Genomic DNA, 21,163 nt, shown 5'->3' with positions numbered 1-21,163 from the left:
GGTTATTGTTGTCTGGGAAAGATGAAAGATTATTTCAAAGTATTTAGATACACGTATTACAGCGTCAGTGACCCTATGGCCTTGGCGGAGGTTTGCGCTCTCTGAGTGCTTCTAGTTAAATATATATCACACCTGGTGCTATTAACATGAGTTTCAATGGAGGTTTTGTTGTGTTGGGCTGGCAACTGTCAGTCAGATCTGACAACCCTGTGGATGGGCGGTGGTTATAACCTATTCAGCTTCAGTGCGAATTACGGCAGATGGAAAGGAAAAGGTCAAAGCCATCAGGTGTGCAGTTTAAGAAAAAGAGAAAAGAAGAAGAAAAGAAAGAAGCAAAGATGAAGGTAAGCAGAAGCTGTGTAATATTTCAGTTTCTTCCATGTTTTTTCAAATAAAATTTAAAATAAATTCTGAGTGTGCCTGTGATAGTGGGGGGACCTTCTGTTAAAACATGCACCACACAGCAGGTGCTCATTACCCCCCAAGTGGAGTAGTGCGGTAGGCGCTGCTGCGGCGATCGCTATGGGGGGTTGGGGGGGGGGGGCGCCGGCGGGGATGCTCGCCCGGGGCGCCAAACAGGCTAGGACCGCCACTGTTGGACGTAAAACGTATTTGCACCACAAGAAAGGGGAGCGTGTTCTCCCACGTTTGTGCACTTCGGCTTCAGTGTCCAGACGAGGACCCACCCACGCTCATACGTAAAGGAGCAGTTCACAGAAACGCGGTGGAAACGCGGGCCCATTCTTAAGCGTTTCGCCGGTTTGCTGGGAACAGCACGAGCACTAGCACGCGAACCGGCACCTCGGCGGTGGGAAAGTAGCATGTGTGACATAAGCTGCTGCTTTGCGTATATGTTTCGGATCATTTCTGATAATTTTGTTCTATTTCAAATTAATTCTTGTGTATTTTTTATTTCTTAAAATGATGCAAATGACTTCATTCAGTGCTCACACAACATCTCATTAATTCCAACTGAACTTTTGACATTTTCTGTTCAAGTTCAAGGACACGGCAACAAGTTTTAGGGAAAATATTTATGTAGAAACACAAATTGTGGCTTAAAAGTGTATTATTGAGAAGTTCCATTGTATAAAACTAAATAACCCTAAAAAAGATCCATGTGAGTACTTACCGTTGATAATCAGAGATGGATTTGTTCTGTGCTGTAAAATTTTTGTTTTTGGAGCTTTGAAAAGTAGGTGTTCACGCAGTGAAGTTCATCCATGAAGTGAATCATTTCAGCCTAAGATGTCTTTGATATTTCGGGTTCTATAGATCACTGCAGAGGAGCTACATTGTGACATCACTTCTAAACATTCCATTCCACTCCTGCCTGTTTCCAGCAGATTCTCGTCCATAATCTTTATCATGGCTAGATCAGTGTCCTCAGGGACTTCAGAAAACAGTTGGTGGGCCCCCACCGAGTCCACAGTACATATCAGAATCCTTATTCCCTTAGAAACCAAATTATAAGCACAGACACAAAACAGTCCTCAGAAATCCTCATTTTTGTTTCTGTTTGGAGCAATTTATTTTTTGAGTGGGTAGAGTGGAAACAACCCCTGTTGTTGAGTTTCCTTTTCCAGAACAGCTGATGGTAAATGGCTTTTCTACTCAGATATGAGCACTCAAAGCGCTTACACAACACGTTCACATTTACCCCATGCACACGCATTCATACAAGCACTTCCATGATTAATGAATTAAGCTAAGTGCTTTAATCATCTAACATTCACTCACATTCATACTCCGACGGAACGGTCGGAGAGCAACTTGGGGTTAAGTTTCTTGACCAAGGATACATTGGCACGCAGCCTGCAGTAGCCAGGAATTGAACCACTGACCTTCCAATCAGTAGGTGACCTGCTCTACCTACTGAGCTACAGCCACCACCCATCAGAGTTAGTTCAAGCAACAAGTATTATCACCCTGAGTTAGCGCATGCGTGAATAAAAAAAGAAAGCCATCACCAGTGGAGCTCTGATACCAGGATTCACCATGGCAACGGGTAAATAAAGGGCAGCGCCTCCATTTTAATCCGATGGATGGAGGATTGCACATGTCAGTGTGGAGTATGATCAGCCTGATCCACTCTGTCATCATCATAGACTGAATAAAAGTTTGTTATAAAATATTATCTTTTTTAAATAATATTTTCTGTCATCATTTACACAACTTGAATCTCCCTCAGATTAAGCTGAATCCTAGTTTCACATTTAATTAATAAAATTTAATTATTCAGCTGCGGCCTGATGGACAAAATGCAGGAGACAGAAAGTGAAGATTAAAAATGTGGCGATACAGCTGTTCTTTGTCTCGTGGTCTCACTTAGGTAGTGTGTTCCAGTTGGACTTTCCTAGCTTCCTTGTATCTGATGTGCATCCAAAAATAAAACGGCATATTTCACGCATTTTTTCCATTTTCTTTTTCTTACAGTGTTTGGGTCTTTATCGCACCTGTTACACTGTAAAATCATGACACTTATATGTCAAGGTTGTTGAATATTTGCAAGGTTCAGTGGATGGGACATTCTAGCTGGGCACATCTTGGCTTTATTCATGCATGAATGTTCAGACATAACTGTGCATTTGTGAGATGTAGTGGTTTAATCTGATTGGTTAACTCACTGTTCCTGTGGTGACAGTGTTTTGTTGTTTTCATGCTGTGATCAGATTGCATGGATAGACTAGTAGATCTCACTTTTATACTTCATTCATGGTCTCTGAGTGCCACCACGCAATTTTGTGGTATAGTTTTACAATATGTATCATATAGAAATACATTGTTTTTCAATGGGCTGAGACTAAAACAGCAATGCATCCCAAAAAAAATTAATATTCAACTTCAACCTTTCAGCATTAATAATGGTTAGGCTCAGGGGACAATGAAGTGGTATGAGGGGGGCCGCCAAATCAAATTTTTCTTAGGGCCCTTTCAATGCTTGGTCCAGCCCTGAATGAGGACACCGGACGCCATAACCTGTAATTCAGAACAAGGTTTTTTACTCCCCACCCCGGAACATGTACAGTCCAAAGATTCTGTGTCGAAAAGCATTGTGGGAACAGTAGTCTCACTGCTACAACATTAATGATTAAAATGTATTTATTTGCATGGCGGAAGTATCAATGATGTTTCAGTCTCTGAATAATGAACGATTTCAGAGCAAAATACAATTCAGTGATCGGGTTACAATATTTGCAATATTACAATACAATAACATAGTGGAGCAAAGAGCAGCACCAGAAATGATGTCCTTTGTTGCTGTTTCTGTTTAAATAAATGACAGCAAACTGCAATTGCGCTTGTGTCATTTCATGATGTATTCGGACATGCATTTCAAAAGAGGCCACAAGATGGCAAACTTGCTTTTGTTGTGGACCTATACATGTCCGCGCCGCGTTTTCAATGCTGCTGCGCTCTGTGTGAAGCGTTTGTTCAGTGGTTTTGTCCACGGTGCAGCGTAGATTACATTTTCTGCTGACTGGCTGCAAAAATGTGGCCTACAGTGTGTTGACTAAGTGGGGTCTGTGTCGCCTGATAGTCTCATATAAAAAGAGGAATTTCATCTTCCATCTGCATGACTTTTTTTGATATTTATAGGTTTATGAACTTCCCCATATTAATAGTAGCGTAATCGTGTTAAAAATGTTAATTTGGCCCATGCGCGTAAATGAGAGTTCATTTATTTAGGTATTTCATGCTTTTTGTCTGCAGGCCGTTGATATTCAAGGCTTATTGATCTTCAAAGCTACATCTAGGCTGTTTTGTGGGATCTTTCTGTTTCCTCCGCGCAGCTCTCAGTGTGGATTAAACAGCAGCCACAGTAGCTGCACTGGGATGTGTCCCGCATTAGAGCACCGCCCTCCAACAGCTGTACGGAGAAACTGCTGCCCGTCAGTCTGACTGAGGACGCACTTTACGCAGGGAGCTCGTTTAACCGAAGGCGCTGGAAGAAAGAAGAGTTTACACACATCAGACGTATGAGGTAAGTTCTGCTCTTTTACACTGTGTAAGTTTTTGACGTTATTAAATCCCAGCTGTGGGAGGTGTGACCGTGAGACACCTGACACAAGTTTTGTCCTGTTAAGCAACGCGATCAGACTGGACTTTATGAAGTTATTACACCGGCAGCGAATCACACACATGTAATCAGCAAGAAATCCTGGATTCACTCCAGTTGTTACTTTATGTGCTATTTTTGAAGGTGGGATAATTACTGATTTGTCCCGGTGACGTTTATCTGTAAGGAAAAAGGAATTGTGTCTGATATCTTTGGAGCTTTCTGAACTGGTGCCAACAACTGAGGTCTTATCATCTCACCTCCAGGTTGAAGGCTGCCTGAGAGGAGTCAGACATCTGGCTGGGCTTGTCCCTATTCCCTGATAACAAAAAGGTTATCTCCACTTTGCCCATCCTTGCCCATTTTTTTTTCTTTTTTTGTGTTAATGTAAGCCATAAAACACTTTTGAGTGCCTGTGTACTGTAGCTGCTTTTCAAACATGCCTCTTGGCAGAGCCATTCAAAACCAGAATGAGATCTTTTCTATGCATGCGAGCTCAAAGACAGTGCAGAGCAGAAATAGGTAAAGCTGCAGATTAATAGACTTTTCTTCTCACTGCACCTGATCAGTGGCTTCTAGACTTCATGGCACTTCAGCCTTTCTTTTGGGTTGCTCTGACTGCATAATAAAGAAAGGTGTGGTGTTGACAGCCTTTACGTGCCAGTCACTAAAAGAAGCTCAGTGAAAGGTACAAGCTACCTGTTAATGTTTTCCAGCATAACTGCAGGTTGATACACAATAAGGCGCTCCTGATGAAACAGGAAAAAAGCCCTTCAGCTGGACTCATCTGTTTGTCCTTCTTCCATGTGTTTGAACATACTGCACGAGCATGCCGTCTGGTATGATTCATGCGTCTTGCAAGATGATTCATTTGGCACAGTTTTCTGGAGAATCTAAAGAGTAACACAAACAGCGGTAGCTCTCGTTCCCGGTGCTGCGTGAGCAATCATTTCCTGTCTATGTTAAGAATGTGAAGTGTGAGAGTAAAAGATTACTCTCCAACATTGAAACAGTGTTGCTGATCCCTGCTGGACCATGTAATTTGTACTGAAGAGCCCCCTTCTACGTCAACATTCAACTGCAACCACATAATTCTCCACTTGCTGGAATTTCCCCTTCACTAAGCCTTTTTTGACTCCATGTATTAGTGTATAAAATATATGGAAAGTCACGGTAAACTGCGTATTGCTCATGTGTTCTTGCCAAATAGCTTTGATGCTTATGGGCCAAACATCCTGAGTGATTACAGGTTCAGCTGTGATTCATGGTTGTCTCCTTGCAACACTGATGTTATTGTAGAGCTGAAAGAACAGACAAACATAAAGAGTTAATAAGGATGTATGTCAGATCCTAGAACCACTGTCACACATGAGGAACCAGTGAGACAAATGGACTCACAAGACATTTGCATACAAACATCCACATTTGTAAACTGCCACTTTATTGTTGGTAAAATGTTGGGGGTGGGGGTGTAGTAGCTTACAATTGCAAATTCCAGTGCCATATTTAGTTTGTAATTACCAGTTTTTCTACCTAACAGCAGTGCTGCACAGGCCCCTTGAAGAAGAACTACATTTTTATGACACTTTTGAAGAGTCTAAGGTGATGCTAATTACATCGTCTGCCTTCAGTTTGATGCTGGTTTTCAGTGTTATAAGTCTTTTGCGGCTCAGACTGACAAACAGGTAAATTTTACATGGTGGTTAGCACCATCACTGCACAGCAAGAAGATCCTGGGTTCAAATCCACTGACCGGCTTGGAACTTTGTGTGTCAAGTTTCCATCTTCTCACCTTGTCTGCATTCTCCATACTCCAGTTTCCTCCCACTGTTCAACAGACTACCAATAGGAAGGTCGGTGGATCAATCCCTGATTCCTCCAGCTGGTGTGCTAAAGTGTCTTTGCCTCCCTGTGCCTCAATTGAAGTGTGAGTGTGTTTGTGAATGTTAGAAACCACTTAGTTATAGAAAGCACCTTGAGTGCTCAACTGAGTAGAAAGGTGCCAGTATAACTACCAGCCCACTGACCATTCACCAAGATCCCTCACCTGTAAGATATGATTGTGTCAAACTTGAGGCTTTACTGCTGCAACATAATTGGTCAACTCTTACAGTGTCTTGCATGCAAGTAAATATATAATTAATACTAACAATATGAGGCAGTATTTGTTGCAACAGACAACCCCTCACCCTATTTCAAACTAGACAACAAAAGCTGTTCTTCATACTGCAGTTATTGCTGAGCTTTGACCTTTTTAGACGTTTAGACGTTAGGTGAAGTATTGCCAGAAGCCTCTACCTTGAAAAATGTGTTTCCCCAGATGCCCAACACCTAGTCAATGAAAGTGTAAATTTCAGTCATTTAGCGGTTGCTAGAGGTTGCAAGGATTTTTGTGTGCCACAGGGTTCACAGGGGCTTAATCTGCAGGTGGCATGCAGCCACAAGGTGAAAAATATGAAGTCAGGCTGAGTTGAATGGAGTAAATGGAAAATAATAGAGCAAAATTTTGCTAAGGCTGTTCTTTTTTTATTGTTCTTCCTTCTGCTGCTCCCATTAGGGGCTGCCACAGCAGATCATCTTCCTCCATTCCTTTGTTAAAATTGTTCTTTTTCTTTTTTTTTTTATTGTTAATGAGTGATAAAATTTGTGGGGCGTGTGGCTTCTGAAGTTGGGCCAGAAAACGTTTGAGAACTGCTGCATTTTTCTCATAAGTAGGCAGGAAATTTGGTCAACTCGCGAGTCCTCAGGCTTTCCCCCCCGCCTCCTTTTCCTCCCATATTTTTCTTTTTCAATGTAGCGTTTCCAGAGTTGGCCTTCTCTGGTTTTCTCTGCATTCACTGCTTCTACCTGAGGAGAGCTACCAATTAAACAGAGAGCTACTCATTAAGCAAAAGAGCTATCCTCTTCCTGTTTTGGTTGCTCTGCTAATTTTGTACCCAGTAGCAGAAAGAATTGCAAAGTGAAAGAGAGGCTTATAGACAGATCAATTCAAAGACATATTGTCAGTATTCTGTATCCACTATATTTACTTTATAATGAAAAATTAAAGCAAAAAAGTTACTTATTGCCCATTTAAATAACAATTTAGTTTAAGAAACAAATGCAAGGAGGTAAATAGTGTCCAAAATGAACTTTTTTTCACTCACCAGCTAAGTGGAGTGGTCGACCCACAAACCAAAATGATAATTTGCCTTTTTCTTCAGACAGACATTTGTCTCAATAACTTTCATTGAGCTAAGAATAAATCCTTCTGAATGCAAATTTAAAGAAGAGGCTTGAAGCATTAAACTACATTTAATGGTTTTTTAAACACATCAGATGGTTCTTTTTAATCAGCCTAAACCTCCCGATCATACCCATCCTCTACGTTGCACAGTTCATGATGTCTTGTCCCAGTTCTGGCTCTGAATCTGTGTTTGTTGCTTGGTTAAGGTTAGGTTAGATGGTTAGGGTCAGAGCTAGGTGGGGTCAAAGCAGGGAATATGGGCAGGAAAGTAATGGCTGATTTGTGTGTGTGTGTGTGTGTGTGTGTGTTTGTGTGTTTGTGTGTGTGTGTGTGTGTGTGTGTGTGTGTGTGTGTGTGTGTGTGTGTGTGTGTGTGTGTGTGTGTGTGTGTGTGTGTGTGTGTGAAGCAGCACGTCCTTAAATGAGACAAAACGTAGAAGGAGACTCTTATTAGATCACTATTTTGGTACGGACGTCTATCAACAGACGCCAACTTGTCAAATATTTAAATCACTGAATGAATCTGTTAAAGTAAAGGTATGCGAGGTGCAATGAAACAATGTGTTTCACACAGCCTGATACACTGACCGAGAGTGGAAGCTTGCAGTCATTATTGCCAGGGAGGTGTTGCAAACTTTCTCCTTCCTCTGTGCAATATGTTTCCTTCCTTGTTCCACAGCATAACAAAAAACCGACACGTGTGTCCAGGCATCAGCTACACTAAAAGACACAGGAGCTCTTGGAGATACAGTACCAGTCAAGGGTTTGGACACATTTAAGTGGGTAAGTGCGGCCTGTCGTTCTCCGTGGCCTGCTGCTCCATCATCAGCACCACCGTTGAAGTTCCCATTTGACTGGTAGGAGTCATTCTCTGCCACTTCAAGTCAGCTTAAAATAGGACTGCACAAAAGCACTGCTTCCTCGTTTCTACATTGCAACATTGGCACATATCACATGTAAACACAGTTAAGTTGGAGCCACTGAAGGACTGACACAGCTGTAGTAATTTTACCCCAGGACATCATTAACAGGTTTCCTATGGCACGAATGGGGGCAAATTTAAAAACACCATAGTCATGCCTCAAAACTGTAGAGGTGGAATTTTACAGCGGCTGTTTCCATCCAGGCTTTGAGCTGGACAGGAAACTAGGCATACTCCACAGGAAGCGTCTGGATAAGAGGCGTCTCCGGGAGCTCAGGCACTTTGTTGCTACAGTGCATCACCTGAAGTGTTGGCCTGATGCTACCGAGCCCTGACTGTTATTGGGTTGAACTTTGTGCAATTTTGAGTTTTTATTGAGGCAATCTTGTTTACAGAGTTTCTTGTTTACATGGTGCAACTGATGATATCTTTCCATGTCATGTGCTGTTTTCTTTTGCAACACGACACTTGTCTATTCCGAGCTTGGCTTTCGTGATTGCTGGCATACGGAAGCTGCTGTTCCTGCCAGGCAGTGATACACAGCTGCCCAAACCTTTACTGTGCCTCTCTGTGATGTGAAGGGTCCAAGGTCACTAATGTGTAATGTTTGGATGGTCATATGAGTCCATTTTTTTGGTCATTATTGATTTATTAAACTGACTGTAGGGGTTTCTAATAACGTGTAGGCAGACAGAATAATTGTTATTGTAAATTGTCGGTGTCGGTGCGACTCTGCTCCGTGTGTCCAGATAAATCATTCACTAAGGGAGCCATGCGGAGAGCACGTCTTGCGGGTCAGCCCTGAAGCTTCACAAGTCTGCTCCTATTTGTGTAAATTTACACTTTTCCCCTCTGAAGTTGACTGATGTATACTGTGCTCTGTCAGTTTTTCAACGTATCTCATGACAAATCTTCTTTTGTTTTGGCAATGCTGCCTGAACACGCAGCCAGATTTCTGAGAGCTGAGATAATACTGTGGAGCTTTGGGGCCTGGTGGAGGGCAGAGCCCACAGATTGAAGTCCACATGAGTGCAATGTTTTCAGAGGCAAACTGCCTGTTTATCAGGCCTGCAGAGGGTTCCTTCCTGGTTTTCTTCAGTCCAGTCTGTAATTACTGTAGCTGGCTGACTGCACTACAGTATGTGCATTTCTCAGCATTCCCAATGTTTTCCTTGTGTTCTGAGCTTCTTATTGTATCCTTATAGGCAGAAACTCTGTGCGCTGCAGAAACAAATGAAGACACTGGATTGACACTTGATTCAGTTTCTTAATAGTTTGGTCAGGTCCAGATGTATTGCCTTAGGTGTAAAATGCTACTGGCTTTTACATGGTGTTGTTCACTCATTGGTGGTCTTACACTCTGTGCGTTGAAAGTATCTCTTAGGGATAATGATGTCGATATTCTGTACTTATTTACATTCACAGATTCCTGTGGAATCTGACACAGAATTGATCTTTTTAACAAGTTTTGCTTGTGAAGCTAAAAGCCAGATATAGCTCGCTCTTTGACCTCCAGTCTGCACTAGAGTCAGACTGATATATCAGTCCACGCTTGTTATTGGCTCATGTTTGCCTTTTGCAGATTTAGTTCTGAGCTTTTTAATGCAGAATATATTTTGCAAAAAAAAAAAAACTGTGTAATGTGGAAGTGATGTAATGACATAGTTTCTCCAGCACTTTGTAATGCTCTCAGCACTTAGAGGCAGATCCTGTGTTTCCCTCAACCATCAAGTTAGCTAATGTATCATAATAGGCCGCTGCTCCTGTTAATAATTTTACATATAAAAAAAAAAGGCTTGGAAAAATAATATGACCTAATACTGTTGCATGTGTCCACTTATGTGATTGTTGTAGGCTGGATCATTCATTGTAGGAAAAGAATGAGGTTAAATGCTACTCCATGCGCACTCGCTGGTATAAAGTGGAAGCTGGAAAAAACCCACCAGTGTCTCCCCGTCTCTCCTTTCACTCACCATCTGTATCCACACCGTCCCATCTTTAGTGCAATAGTGGGTGAATAGCTCTAATATTGTGACTCCAACCTGCTTAACTAACTTAACTAACATGCTTAACTTTTGTAGTGGAAGTACTGATGTTTATTTTACATTGTATAGCCTTTTTCTGGAGATAGAGAGGGTTGTCTACCAATTAAAAGTTTAGTGGTTCCAGAAATCTTGTGGTTTGTTCAGATGCAACTTTGCAAACCTAAAGAGTGCTGTCATGTTAATTTTTTTTTGTTCATCCTGGCAACTCTTCCAAACAAGCCATACTTGTTCAGGGCTTATTTTACAGTATAGTAAAATAACAAAGCACTGCAACATCATAGACAATTTATCAGTCGTTAGCACTTCCTAAATTGATAATTAAATCAAACAAACCAAAGATATTTCTATAGAAATACCCATCTCGTTACAATTAATCACTGTCCGTGACTTTGTCAGGACAAACCAGTTTAACCTAATTAAACTCTTTTCTAAACAGACAGGAAACATAAACCTACATACAGTCAAACTCTGATCCTCTTAAGTATTATATGATTCGACTGAGATGTCTGGCGTGTGTATGTGTATTCAGTCTGCTTCATCTGTCATTAGTTAGATTTTTTTTTGCAGCCGCTTTGTGGGTTCGCTCTCTCGGCCCACAAGTGACTTTCCATTCTGTCAGATGGAGATGGTGAAGTCATGGGACTCTGTCAGAGACAATGTAGTTAGAGTGTCGAGCATCGACTTCGCTCTGAAGACAGTAAGTGGTACCTTTTCATTAGTCCTTGCAGACTCTTACAGCAGATGGTTCCAATAACTGCGCCTGTTTTACCACTTCACTTGGACTGCAATGTGAAAGCATACGTGCAGTAAACATCTCTTTAACTGAACCTTTCACCAGCGGCCTGAGAGCTTACTGAACATAGCCCAAAGTTTAGAGTAAAATGATGTCATTGCATTGAAAATACAGCAACAAACAATAGTGATGACAATAGAAATTTGTTTTTGTATATCTGTGGTATAGTTTAGTAGCTTAAAAAAATAATTTCAACCCAATTGTCAAATGAAATGAATAAGAAGAGGCTATGGAAGATATTGCCCCCCCCCCCCAAAAAAAGAGTGTCCTGCTAAGCATGTAGGAATAAAGCTTGTGCATCATTAATCACACTTATCATATTTCTTGCTTGTCACTTCTTGACAATTAGAGTAGATTCCCCAAAAATCAGTGGTCCTATGGTCGTCCTATGATTCGTGGCTGGTGAAGCCAGAGTGCTAGCAGTGTGAGTGTTGAACTCGTGCTGATGGAGCAGTTCAGGGCTCTTCTAGCCACGTGGCAAAGGAATGCCAGCTCACTGAGTGAGGCTTGCTGTTAAGGCCTCAGGGCCCCATAGGGTCTACTGACAGGAGAGGAGCGTTTCGAAGCTACAGGCGTCTATCAGGGTGTGCCTCTTTTCGTTCAGTTGGGTAATGTTCCTTTCTCAGCCTACATCTGTCTCTAAAATGTAAAACAACAGCAGCAGGAGCAGCAAAACAGGATGCAAACACAGGGTCAAACAGGATCTTTTGCAAATAGATATGTTAATTTTATCCTAGAGACACTGTTGTTGCTCTGGTAGCAACATTCAAAATCTCGCCATATTCAAAATATAATCAAAATGTCCTGACTGTGGACTGAATGGTCATTGAATGTGAGTAATTTTTGTGTGTACAAGTTCTTTTGTTTTTTGTTTTTAAGTCCCCGGCTGAAGCTCACTGTGGCAGTTGCACTCATGCAGGTACCTGGGCTATTAGTCGTGATAGTAACAATGGATTATTGTGGAGCCCTGATCAAATCCTTCACTTGTGGTCTGACCTGTCTTCAAACCATGCATCTCACTCCATGAGACATTAAAATACCAAAGGCAGACTTCACCCAAAACTCACAGAAGCTGTGGTCTCCACCCAAATAAACCCACAGATGCTTAATGCAGACATTTTTCACATTTTGCTTTGATGTTGCGCTCTGGCACAGACTTTCTGGCACGACTTTCAAAATGCTTGAAGGTTGTTTTGGAGAAAGAGAGAAGTAAAGTGTATTTTATTCTGTCAGTTCAGCTCTGTTCTGACATAAGCATGTGTTAGTCGCAATTACTTTCACACGCAGGGCACATATGTAAGCATAATGAATACAAATGTCTGAGTACAAGGTGGGCTATTAAGCGTGCATACCTAATCACATCTATCAGCCTATGTTAGTCTAACATTTCCTTACAGTGAATTTCAAGGATCTCTTTCTTCCTTCTAAAAACACTGTCTGCTTTTCTGCTGGAGTACAAAAATGCTGCAAGACAAATGCAGTGTTGTGTGCAAAAGTCTTGAGCCACCCCTCATTTCTTTCTGTTCTGCTTCCAAGGTGTCAGACTTTATTTACGTGTTTTTAAAGTGTTCTTGAGGAATAGCTCTCCAGGCTTTCTGAATTTCAAAGTTTTTTGTTAGACACTGGTTGCTTTGGGATATCTCAGCATGGTGTGCAGTGGGCAAAAGTGATTAGGAAACTGGGTAGGTGGAGGGTAAAAGAAGAAGTGGCAGTGGCAGGCCTAAAAAACAAATTCTCTACAGCAGATGAACAGTATCTGAAATTTGTGTCCTTAAGAAATAGGAAAAAAATCCAGCGTAGACCTTACACAGGACCTTAGAGATGCATTTGATCCTTCTACTGTTCAGTGAAGCCTCATCAGAAATGATCTCAGTGGAAGGGTGGCTGTGAAGAAGCCATTCTCAAGGAAGGGAAACATGGAGAAAAGGCAGAGGTATGGCACATTACACAAGAACTATTCCTGAAGACTGCTTAAAGAAATGATAAGAAAGCTTAGCTTAGAGAGTTCAGACTGTGTTGAAGAATAAAAGGAGGTCAAATGTTGACTTTCAAGATTGTTAGAATTGGTTTTGCCTTATATTTCAATCGCTGCACCTTTTTCCCATTTTCCCAGCAAAATATAAAGAATGAGGGGTGGCTCAAGACTTTTGCACAGTAATGTATGTAAATTGTATGCAAATGTTAGCAAATGGTAATTCCACGGAGCCATGACATGAAGAGCTCATGATGCATCCACTGGTGTGTGATCTAACATCCAACATTGGCCACGATGGAAACTCTTTACTTTTGTATCAAAACTGGTGAATCCCAGTCCCAAAAAATGCCACAGTTTTAGATAAGGGCCCAAATATCTGTAACAGTATATTATTTTCACTCTGAAGGTGGAAATCTTGTGTAAAATGGAAACTGCTGAAAAGTTTGATTTTTTTGTTGTACCAAGACATACTTCACAAAACCACAAAGACCTCCATTTACAGGCTCCCATGGTTATGCCTCTATAAAGCACAAGTTGTAAATATCCTCCAACAGCTGCCCGATGTTGACAGACTGGCTCATTCTACTTCTGTGCTTGATTTTCTCTCTAGTGTGTGTCTCAAATCCTTCAATGTGCTTGAAATTTTATCTTGTTGATGTGGGTGTAAGCTTACTGTGTTTCAAAATGCCTGTTGACTTAGTGTGGAGTGGTACTGACTGTCCTGTAATTTAAAGCAATTCGTTATGGTAAGCCAGAGTCATGCAGTAGATAAAATCCAGCTGTGTTGTCAACTTACCTTAAAATACTTCAAGATTTTAGTCTACAAACCATTAAACGAGCTTGATGTAATGTCAGGAAAATGCTCAATTTAATCATTCTAATAATAGAATATGGAAAACGTAATTCGCCTAAAGCCCTCTGTGAGAGTCTCCTTGCCATAAGATGACGTCAGGCTCTTGTGTGTCTTGCCTCCTCAGACAGGGCATGATGGTGCGGGCCAAGCTGAGGGTGTAGCCACATCTGGCAGAGATCGCTGAAGAGAGCAGGAGCCTCAGTACACCAGACCATCTACAGCAGCTGGGAAAATGGGAGAGACAGAGGAGGAAAGGGACAATGTGGGGAAGCTGTTTGAGAACTTCATCCAGGCTTCAACGTGCAAAGGAACCCTTCAGGCCTTTAACGTCCTCTGCAGATGTCTGAACCTCGACCCCGTGGAGCACAGCACCTTCTACAACAGTCTGAAAACAAAGGTTACCTCCTGGAAGGCCAAAGCACTTTGGAGTAAGCTGGACAAGAGGATGTCCCATAAGGACTACAAAAAAGGCCAGGCCTGTGTGGGCACCAAGGTTAGTTTGATTCTATCTTTGTGCATCTGTACTTTACACACTGCAAAAAAAAAAAAAAAAAAAAAAAATCAAATATTCCAGCTGGGGTGGTGATGATGCTTTTGAAAAGAGCAATATGGTATATAATGATAAATTCTATATATATTTGTCTTCTGCTCTCCACTTCCCATAAATTCTTTATTTCCTGGGGTGACCCGATGGCTGAGTCGTTGGTGTTCATAATACTCCCAGAGGTCCAAGCCCGTGCTGCAGTTCATTCCCCTGGTCTCTTTCCCCAAATTTCCTGTCCTTGTCTCTATTGCATCTATCTAAAAATGAAAAAAAAAAAAAAATCTATTAAAAATGATTTATTTCCTACCATCCTTTAGAGGAACAAGAGGCATTTTTAATCTGATAATTCATTTCACTTCATCTGGACTAAATGTGCAAGTTTTTTTGTGGATGTGTGTTGTTTATGTGGCCACGTAGTTATTTTTAAAAGTCTCCTTGTTAGTGGTTTGCAGGCTCCTTTACCCCAGACTGATGTCTGCTGCATCACAGCAGCTGTTTTTTTTTTTTTAATAGAAGAAACAGCCACGAGCGTCATCTTTTTCACACCGTTTTTATTTGCTTGACAAAACCTTTCAGCGGCCACCTCTCATATCTTGACTCTAAGCTTATCTTCGCATCTCTTGAGCTTTGTGGCTGCAGTGAAGCTGATTTAAAAACAATAAACTGGAAAAATTGCTTCATGTGATGGGGTGTCTATCATAAGCATGCATCTTTAAGTTCATGCACTAAAAGCTAACAATGTTTTTCATGGCCTGAAAGTCTAAATTATAAAGTTTGATTCACAGATCATTAAAGTTGATGTTTTATGATTCAGGAAGTGTCTTTATGGCTTCACCTCACATGGTTCCTTTTTTATTTTTACCCAGTTCAGCGACACTCTCTGAGACCCGGCTAAAGTGCTCTACAGAGTGCCATAGCTCAAGTCGTCTTTACTTTAACCTCTACTTGCCCATACATTTACTCTGCTTTAGCAGCTCTCAACAGACAGGACAGGAAATGCTTTCTGCTGCAGACAGGTGTTACGTGACAAAACTGAAGTAAAGGCATTCTGAATTTTTCTTAAAGACAAATCTGCCAGCAGATAAAAACATACACATTCCAAACAGCAAGCAGCGGATAATTAAAAGAAGAAGAATTTACATTTTATTACTATTAAAGACAATGAAGAAAGCACAGAACAGCTGGGCATTGCTTTACTTAACCCTCAAATAGCACAAAAATTCAATCATATCCAGACAGCGGATTAAACATGCAAAAATAGCGCTATTCACAGGGTAGACCTGAAGTGCATAATGAAAAGAAACTTGTAAAAGGGACAAAAGAGCCATAAAAGGGTGTGTATAGTGTCCTGTGTGTGTGGGTGTAGGGGCAGTAAAAGTGATGAGGGAAAATATGAAAACCTGGAGGAGTGCGATTACCCTGCAGCATCTTGAGAGAGTGAGTTTTTTTTTTTTTAAATTGTCCAGAGAAACAGACAGCATCACTCAGCAACTGTGATTATTTGGCCCCAGCTATACTGAAGGTGGGCTCTGCTCTTTCATAGGCTCGTGCCAAAAGGTTGGAGCCAGGCCAGGGTTATTATTAAAATGTGCTTTTAAATGCGTCAGTGTGAGCCCAGTTTTACTTGTTCTGCCTGATTTAAGCCAGCACATAAACAGGTAATAGGAAGGAAAAATATTTTTGAAGAACGTGTGACCCCTAAACTTTGGAGCCAAGACTCTTAATTCTGACAATCCACAGGGTTGTGTTATAAAATGTGGACAGTTAACCAGTGACTGGGACATAACGAATTTAGATTTGTGAATTTGTGAGTGTGCAAAAGCCAAAAATTTAATGAGCTGGGTACATGTGCACAATGTTTTAATTACTCTCGGGACTAGGCGGTCTGGTGTTAGAGGATTTAAAACGTCGCCTCTGAGAATCGTGAGGTAACGAGTCATTTTTATGACAGCTCAGCGCTTTAACGCTGACAGATGTGATATCACTCAGCACCTCTTCTTCTTCTTGTTCATCATATTGCTGCTATAGCGGTAAATTTTTTCAAAGGATGTGATGTCATCTGGGTTTTATTACCGGACACAGCTGGCTGCGGTGACATGTAGCCATAGCTTGTGTCTTTCTCATGAAGTTTTATTGCGCGCAGTAGAATGAATCTTTTTATAATATAGACAAGACATTCTCAGTGCGCTTCATTGCATCATTATTACACCTCATATAAATGCATTTAAACTTAAATGCGCCCCATGACTTTTTCTTTTAGTTTCTGTTCACATCCAGCTTCACTTTCCAAACTGCGTTGTGCGCATACACGAGTTTCTTTTTCTCTGCCTTTGCCAGCTCATTACCATCACCTGCACATCAGAGAAATCACGTGGAACAGTGTCTTGAGTTTTGCATCACCTGTGAGTGCAAGCATGAAAATAAACAAAACTAGAGTCACAGCCTTGCTGTTTTATGCCTCCTTCAACCAGTTGAGTTGCAGTTTACATCCATCTCGCCCTCTGTTTCATGCTCCCAAAAATGGGATGGCCAGATGGACAACAGTGATACAAAATGCCTCCATGACAGTGACACTACAACATGCAGGGTGCCTGGATTATCTAAGGAAGGCAGCTTCCATTATTCCATTATTCTACTGATAGAAGAAGCAACTGTAAATCTACCATCATATTGATAATTTGCTGATTATTTAGAATCTACTTTTTGAATATTCCTGACACAGGGTATTTGTCATAAACCAATCAGAGTGTTTTGTAACCTGCTATTTTTTTATCCCTATGAAAGCCTAAATTATAATATTCCATGTGGTTAGACTGAAAAGCCTTACTAACAGGGGCAGTGATGCAGTATATCAGTTCTATTTTTATAATTGTTACAAGTATTGTTAGTTTGGCTAAGAGCTCATCAGTATCAATATGCAGAAAACTTATTGCTGGTTTTAATCACTGCTTAATTAGTGAAACCATCTTACTGGTGCAGTGTAGCAGTCAACAGTGACTTAATTGCGCTGTGCCGTAAAATAAACCTATTGTTCCCATAAATGGACATATTACTTTCTGTACAAAGATGATTCTTAGTTTTTCTACTTATCAGGTCCAAATAATCCCAAATAGCTAAGAGAAATGAAATAAGTACATCCAAAACAAGAGGTCATGTCTCAGGAGGTTAAATATGATGATAAACTGAATAGTTTGACTATTGAACAAAAACGCAAAATGAAGACACCAGATTGACAATATAATGTGAAGATGAGTCAATAACCTCTTGATTCCCTCCTGATGATAAAGCAAAGGTATCTTGGTTATGCTACGTACGTGTTCACACCAAACTGTGAGTTTGTTCAGACTTTGGTTCACACAGCAGTACTGACTGACCGGCTGGGCTTGGTGATAAGATGGGAGACACATGTCAGGGTTGGGATGAGAACGAGGTCACAGGTGGGAAGCTGAAAGGAAGCATTTGTCCTGACTCGGCAGATGTGGAACCGGCCCTCAGGAAAACTCTCATATCTGCAAAAATATATGACCGAATGGAAAAGCGCTTAAACAAACAGCACATCTTTGTTAATTGTTGACAGAGAGATCCAAGCAGTGACGTGAGTTTAGAAAAACTGCGCACACTGTGAAGATACCTCTGAATAAACTGATTCAGTCGTGTTCTACTGCAATCATCGCGTTTTCAGCATCCTCAATCTCAGTCTGGCTGTGTAAACAGCTCGTGTGCGTAACTTCCCCTTTGTTAAGGAAAACACACTTTGTTATTAGGAAGGCTTGTCCTGGCAATGCTTCCACCACCTGTTTGTGCTTCACACCTGAGAATACCTCATTTTTATAACCTCAGGCAACTTGTGGTGCAACATTGTGTTTTTCCATCGCACCTGGCACTCAGCTACTCAATCTGAGAGGCAGAATGTTGAGTGATGAAAACCCAGTTGTCTTGTTTTCAGTGCAGAGGAAGAAGCCGTTTAGGTCATGATGTTGGATTGTCTCGCAGAGCTGATACATGTGAACCCTTCTCACCCTTTTGTGTTATCCAGTTGGTGGAAATACAGGATGACAGGGAGTGAGCTATGTCTTTGTGCGGGATAAGTGGGAATCTTTCTGAGAAAAGTGAAAGAAAAGATATTTTTAGCACTCAATGTGGCGAGTCTATCGAGACAGGAGACAGTCTACCTTGTCGCACCCAGCAGGAGTCGCTTTCAGAAGTGGCTTGGTTCTGGATTAAATCTCAAAAGAATCAAGACTCACACATCTCTCTACACAATTCTTCTGTAAAGCCCCTTAATGTGTTCATAAAGAAAGAAGACAGAGTTTGCCAGCACACATGCGTCACTTTTTTTCATCTATCACTCAAGGGATGATGTCATGTTTGAACCACACATTCTCAGACAGACGCTGCAGCCTCAGTGAACTGACTTCACGCATTTTTGGGTGAGGCTGGTGCGTGAATAACACCGTAGGTATGTAAAGGTTGGTTTAGGTGGGTGGAAGTCATTTGCAAATATCCATTTTTGGGAAGTTTACCCGATAAATGTGCCACTTCGGGCATGCTCAATCTGTTTCTCTCATGTTTAATGTGTTTAAATAACAGTCCTCAGTCACCCACCAGGTGGTCTGGGGAAGTTATCCTAAGACTCAGTAATTCTCTGAGTCAGTGCCAGTCTTCTCTAAGGGTCTTAAAGTAAGACACTCAGCCTCTAAATGGTCCAGTGGTGCAGTAAAATGGTGCTCTCTCTTGTGATCTATGCAGATGTTATAATGCTCCCTGGCATGTTATAAACAAGTGGGCTTTGAACTATTTTTCATCTGGGATTCATCTGCAGGAAAACTCTCAGCCTTCTGTTATTAATGTCTTACAAAGATGGAGATTATTTCTTTGTACCTTGTGTTGTTAATGAGGTCAATTTGTCATTCTCTCTTATTTAGTGCCTCATCATTGGAGGAGGTCCCTGCGGCTTGCGGACTGCCATTGAACTTGCTCTACTTGGTGCCAAAGTGGTGGTGATTGAGAAGAGGGACTCTTTTTCCAGGCACAACGTGCTGCATCTTTGGCCCTATACCATTCATGACCTCCGGGGCCTTGGGGCCAAAAAGTTCTACGGAAAATTCTGTGCCGGAGCCATTGACCACATCAGTGAGTATCTGAAGGCTTCTGCTTTTCATTGACCTATCATCACTTATTATTAACCTCTAAGGACCCTTTAGTCTTCTCCTTTAATCTGCAATAAAATCCTGGACACTGAAGTTGCAGCCTTATTTAATTTTAATTTTATTTAGTATTTAGTTATGTGGTATTTTATATTATACTGTATCAATTATGACATTTAACTGCTGTAACAGTCTTTCCTTTTACAAACCCAATTCTGAAAAAGCTGGGATGCTGTGTAAAAACTATACATAAAAACAGAATGCAATGATTTGCAATTCTCATAAACTCAAAAAAAGTTGGGACGGGGCCAGCAAAAGGCTGGAAAATTAAGAGGTACTAAATAGAAACTGCAGGAGAAACATTTTTGCAGTCATTTAGTTTCATCATCATTTAGGCGTCAGTTCAGTAACATGACTGGATATAAAAAGAGCATCTTAGAGAGGCAGAGTTCCTCAGAAGTAAAGATGGGCAGAGGCTCACCAATCTGCAAAAAATATGTAAACAAATTGTGGAAATTTCAGAATAATGTTCCTCAATGTGAAATTGTGAAGATGTTGAATGTCTCATCATCTACAGTACATGGTATCATCCAAAGATTCAGAGAATCTGGAGAAATCTCTGCGCACAAAGGACAAGGCTGAAAATCAGTGATGGATGCTCGTGATCTTTGAGCCCTCAGGCGGCAATGCATTAAAACCAGGCCTGATTCTGTCATGGAAATCACTGCATGGGCTCAGGAACACTTCCAGAAATTACATGCCATATGTGAGCATGATTCAGAAAAGCCACTGTCTTCTCTGACCAATGCTCATTTAAAATGGACTGAGGCAAAGTGGAAAACTGATCTGTGGTCAGACAAATCAAAATTTGAAATTCTTTTTGGAAAACATGGATGCTGCATTACCCAGACTAAAGAGAACAGGCACCATCTGCCTTGTTATCAGGACTCAGTTCAAAAGCCTGCATCTCTGATGGGATGGGGGTGCATTAGTGCCTCTGGAATTTGCATCTTGCACATCTGGAAGGGCACCATCAGTGATGAAAGATATATGCAGATTTTAGAGCAACATGTACTCCCATCCAGATGATTTCTTTCTCAGAGAAGGCCTTGCCTATTTCATCTAGTTTATGCTAAACAGTGTACTGCATCTGTTACAACAGCATGGCCTCATAGTAGAGAAGTTTGGGTCTGTCTGCAGTCCAGACCTTCCAGTAATTGCCAAAACATCATGAAATGAAAAATATGACAAAGAAGACCCAGGACTGTTGAGCAGCAGCCATAGGCTCTTAATCTTCTAGACGATTAACAATAAATATATAAACTACAACATTTATAACAAAATAATAACATGGACCCAATAAACTGTAGAAAAGTCAGGTTCGTGCACCTCCGGGTTTGATGTGCCGGACCACAGAAAAGAGAGAGAGAGGTCTGCACACTTTTTAACTCCAGTGTTTTAGTACTGATTTTCTTTCTAACAATTTTCTTTCTAACAATTTTCTTTCTAAGAACTAAAACTGACTGAATGTTATTAAACTTTACAACTTCCCGAAACTGCAGTAAGTTACAGGATCTTCTCTCACCGAAACAACTGACA

General features: G+C 41.1%; 1 protein-coding gene across 3 annotated transcripts in view; it reads left to right on the top strand.

The window, feature by feature from the left end:
- Positions 1-3,860: 3,860 nt before the first annotated feature.
- mical2a (microtubule associated monooxygenase, calponin and LIM domain containing 2a) overlaps positions 3,861-21,163 on the top strand; it is a 35,760-nt gene continuing 18,457 nt past the window's right edge. For all 3 annotated transcript variants that reach the window (XM_030723941.1, XM_030723937.1, XM_030723930.1), the window contains exons 1-3: positions 3,861-3,985; positions 13,998-14,366; positions 19,343-19,550. In XM_030723941.1, coding sequence (XP_030579801.1) covers positions 14,106-14,366; positions 19,343-19,550 — 469 coding nt within the window. In that variant the 5' untranslated portion in view covers positions 3,861-3,985; positions 13,998-14,105. The remainder of the gene's footprint in view (positions 3,986-13,997; positions 14,367-19,342; positions 19,551-21,163) is intronic.

This window comes from Archocentrus centrarchus, chromosome 3, assembly GCF_007364275.1.
Source record: "Archocentrus centrarchus isolate MPI-CPG fArcCen1 chromosome 3, fArcCen1, whole genome shotgun sequence".
In the NCBI taxonomy this organism is placed as follows: domain Eukaryota; kingdom Metazoa; phylum Chordata; class Actinopteri; order Cichliformes; family Cichlidae; genus Archocentrus; species Archocentrus centrarchus.
Note: the sequence above shows the minus strand (reverse complement) of the source record. Positions and strands in the feature narration are given on the sequence as shown.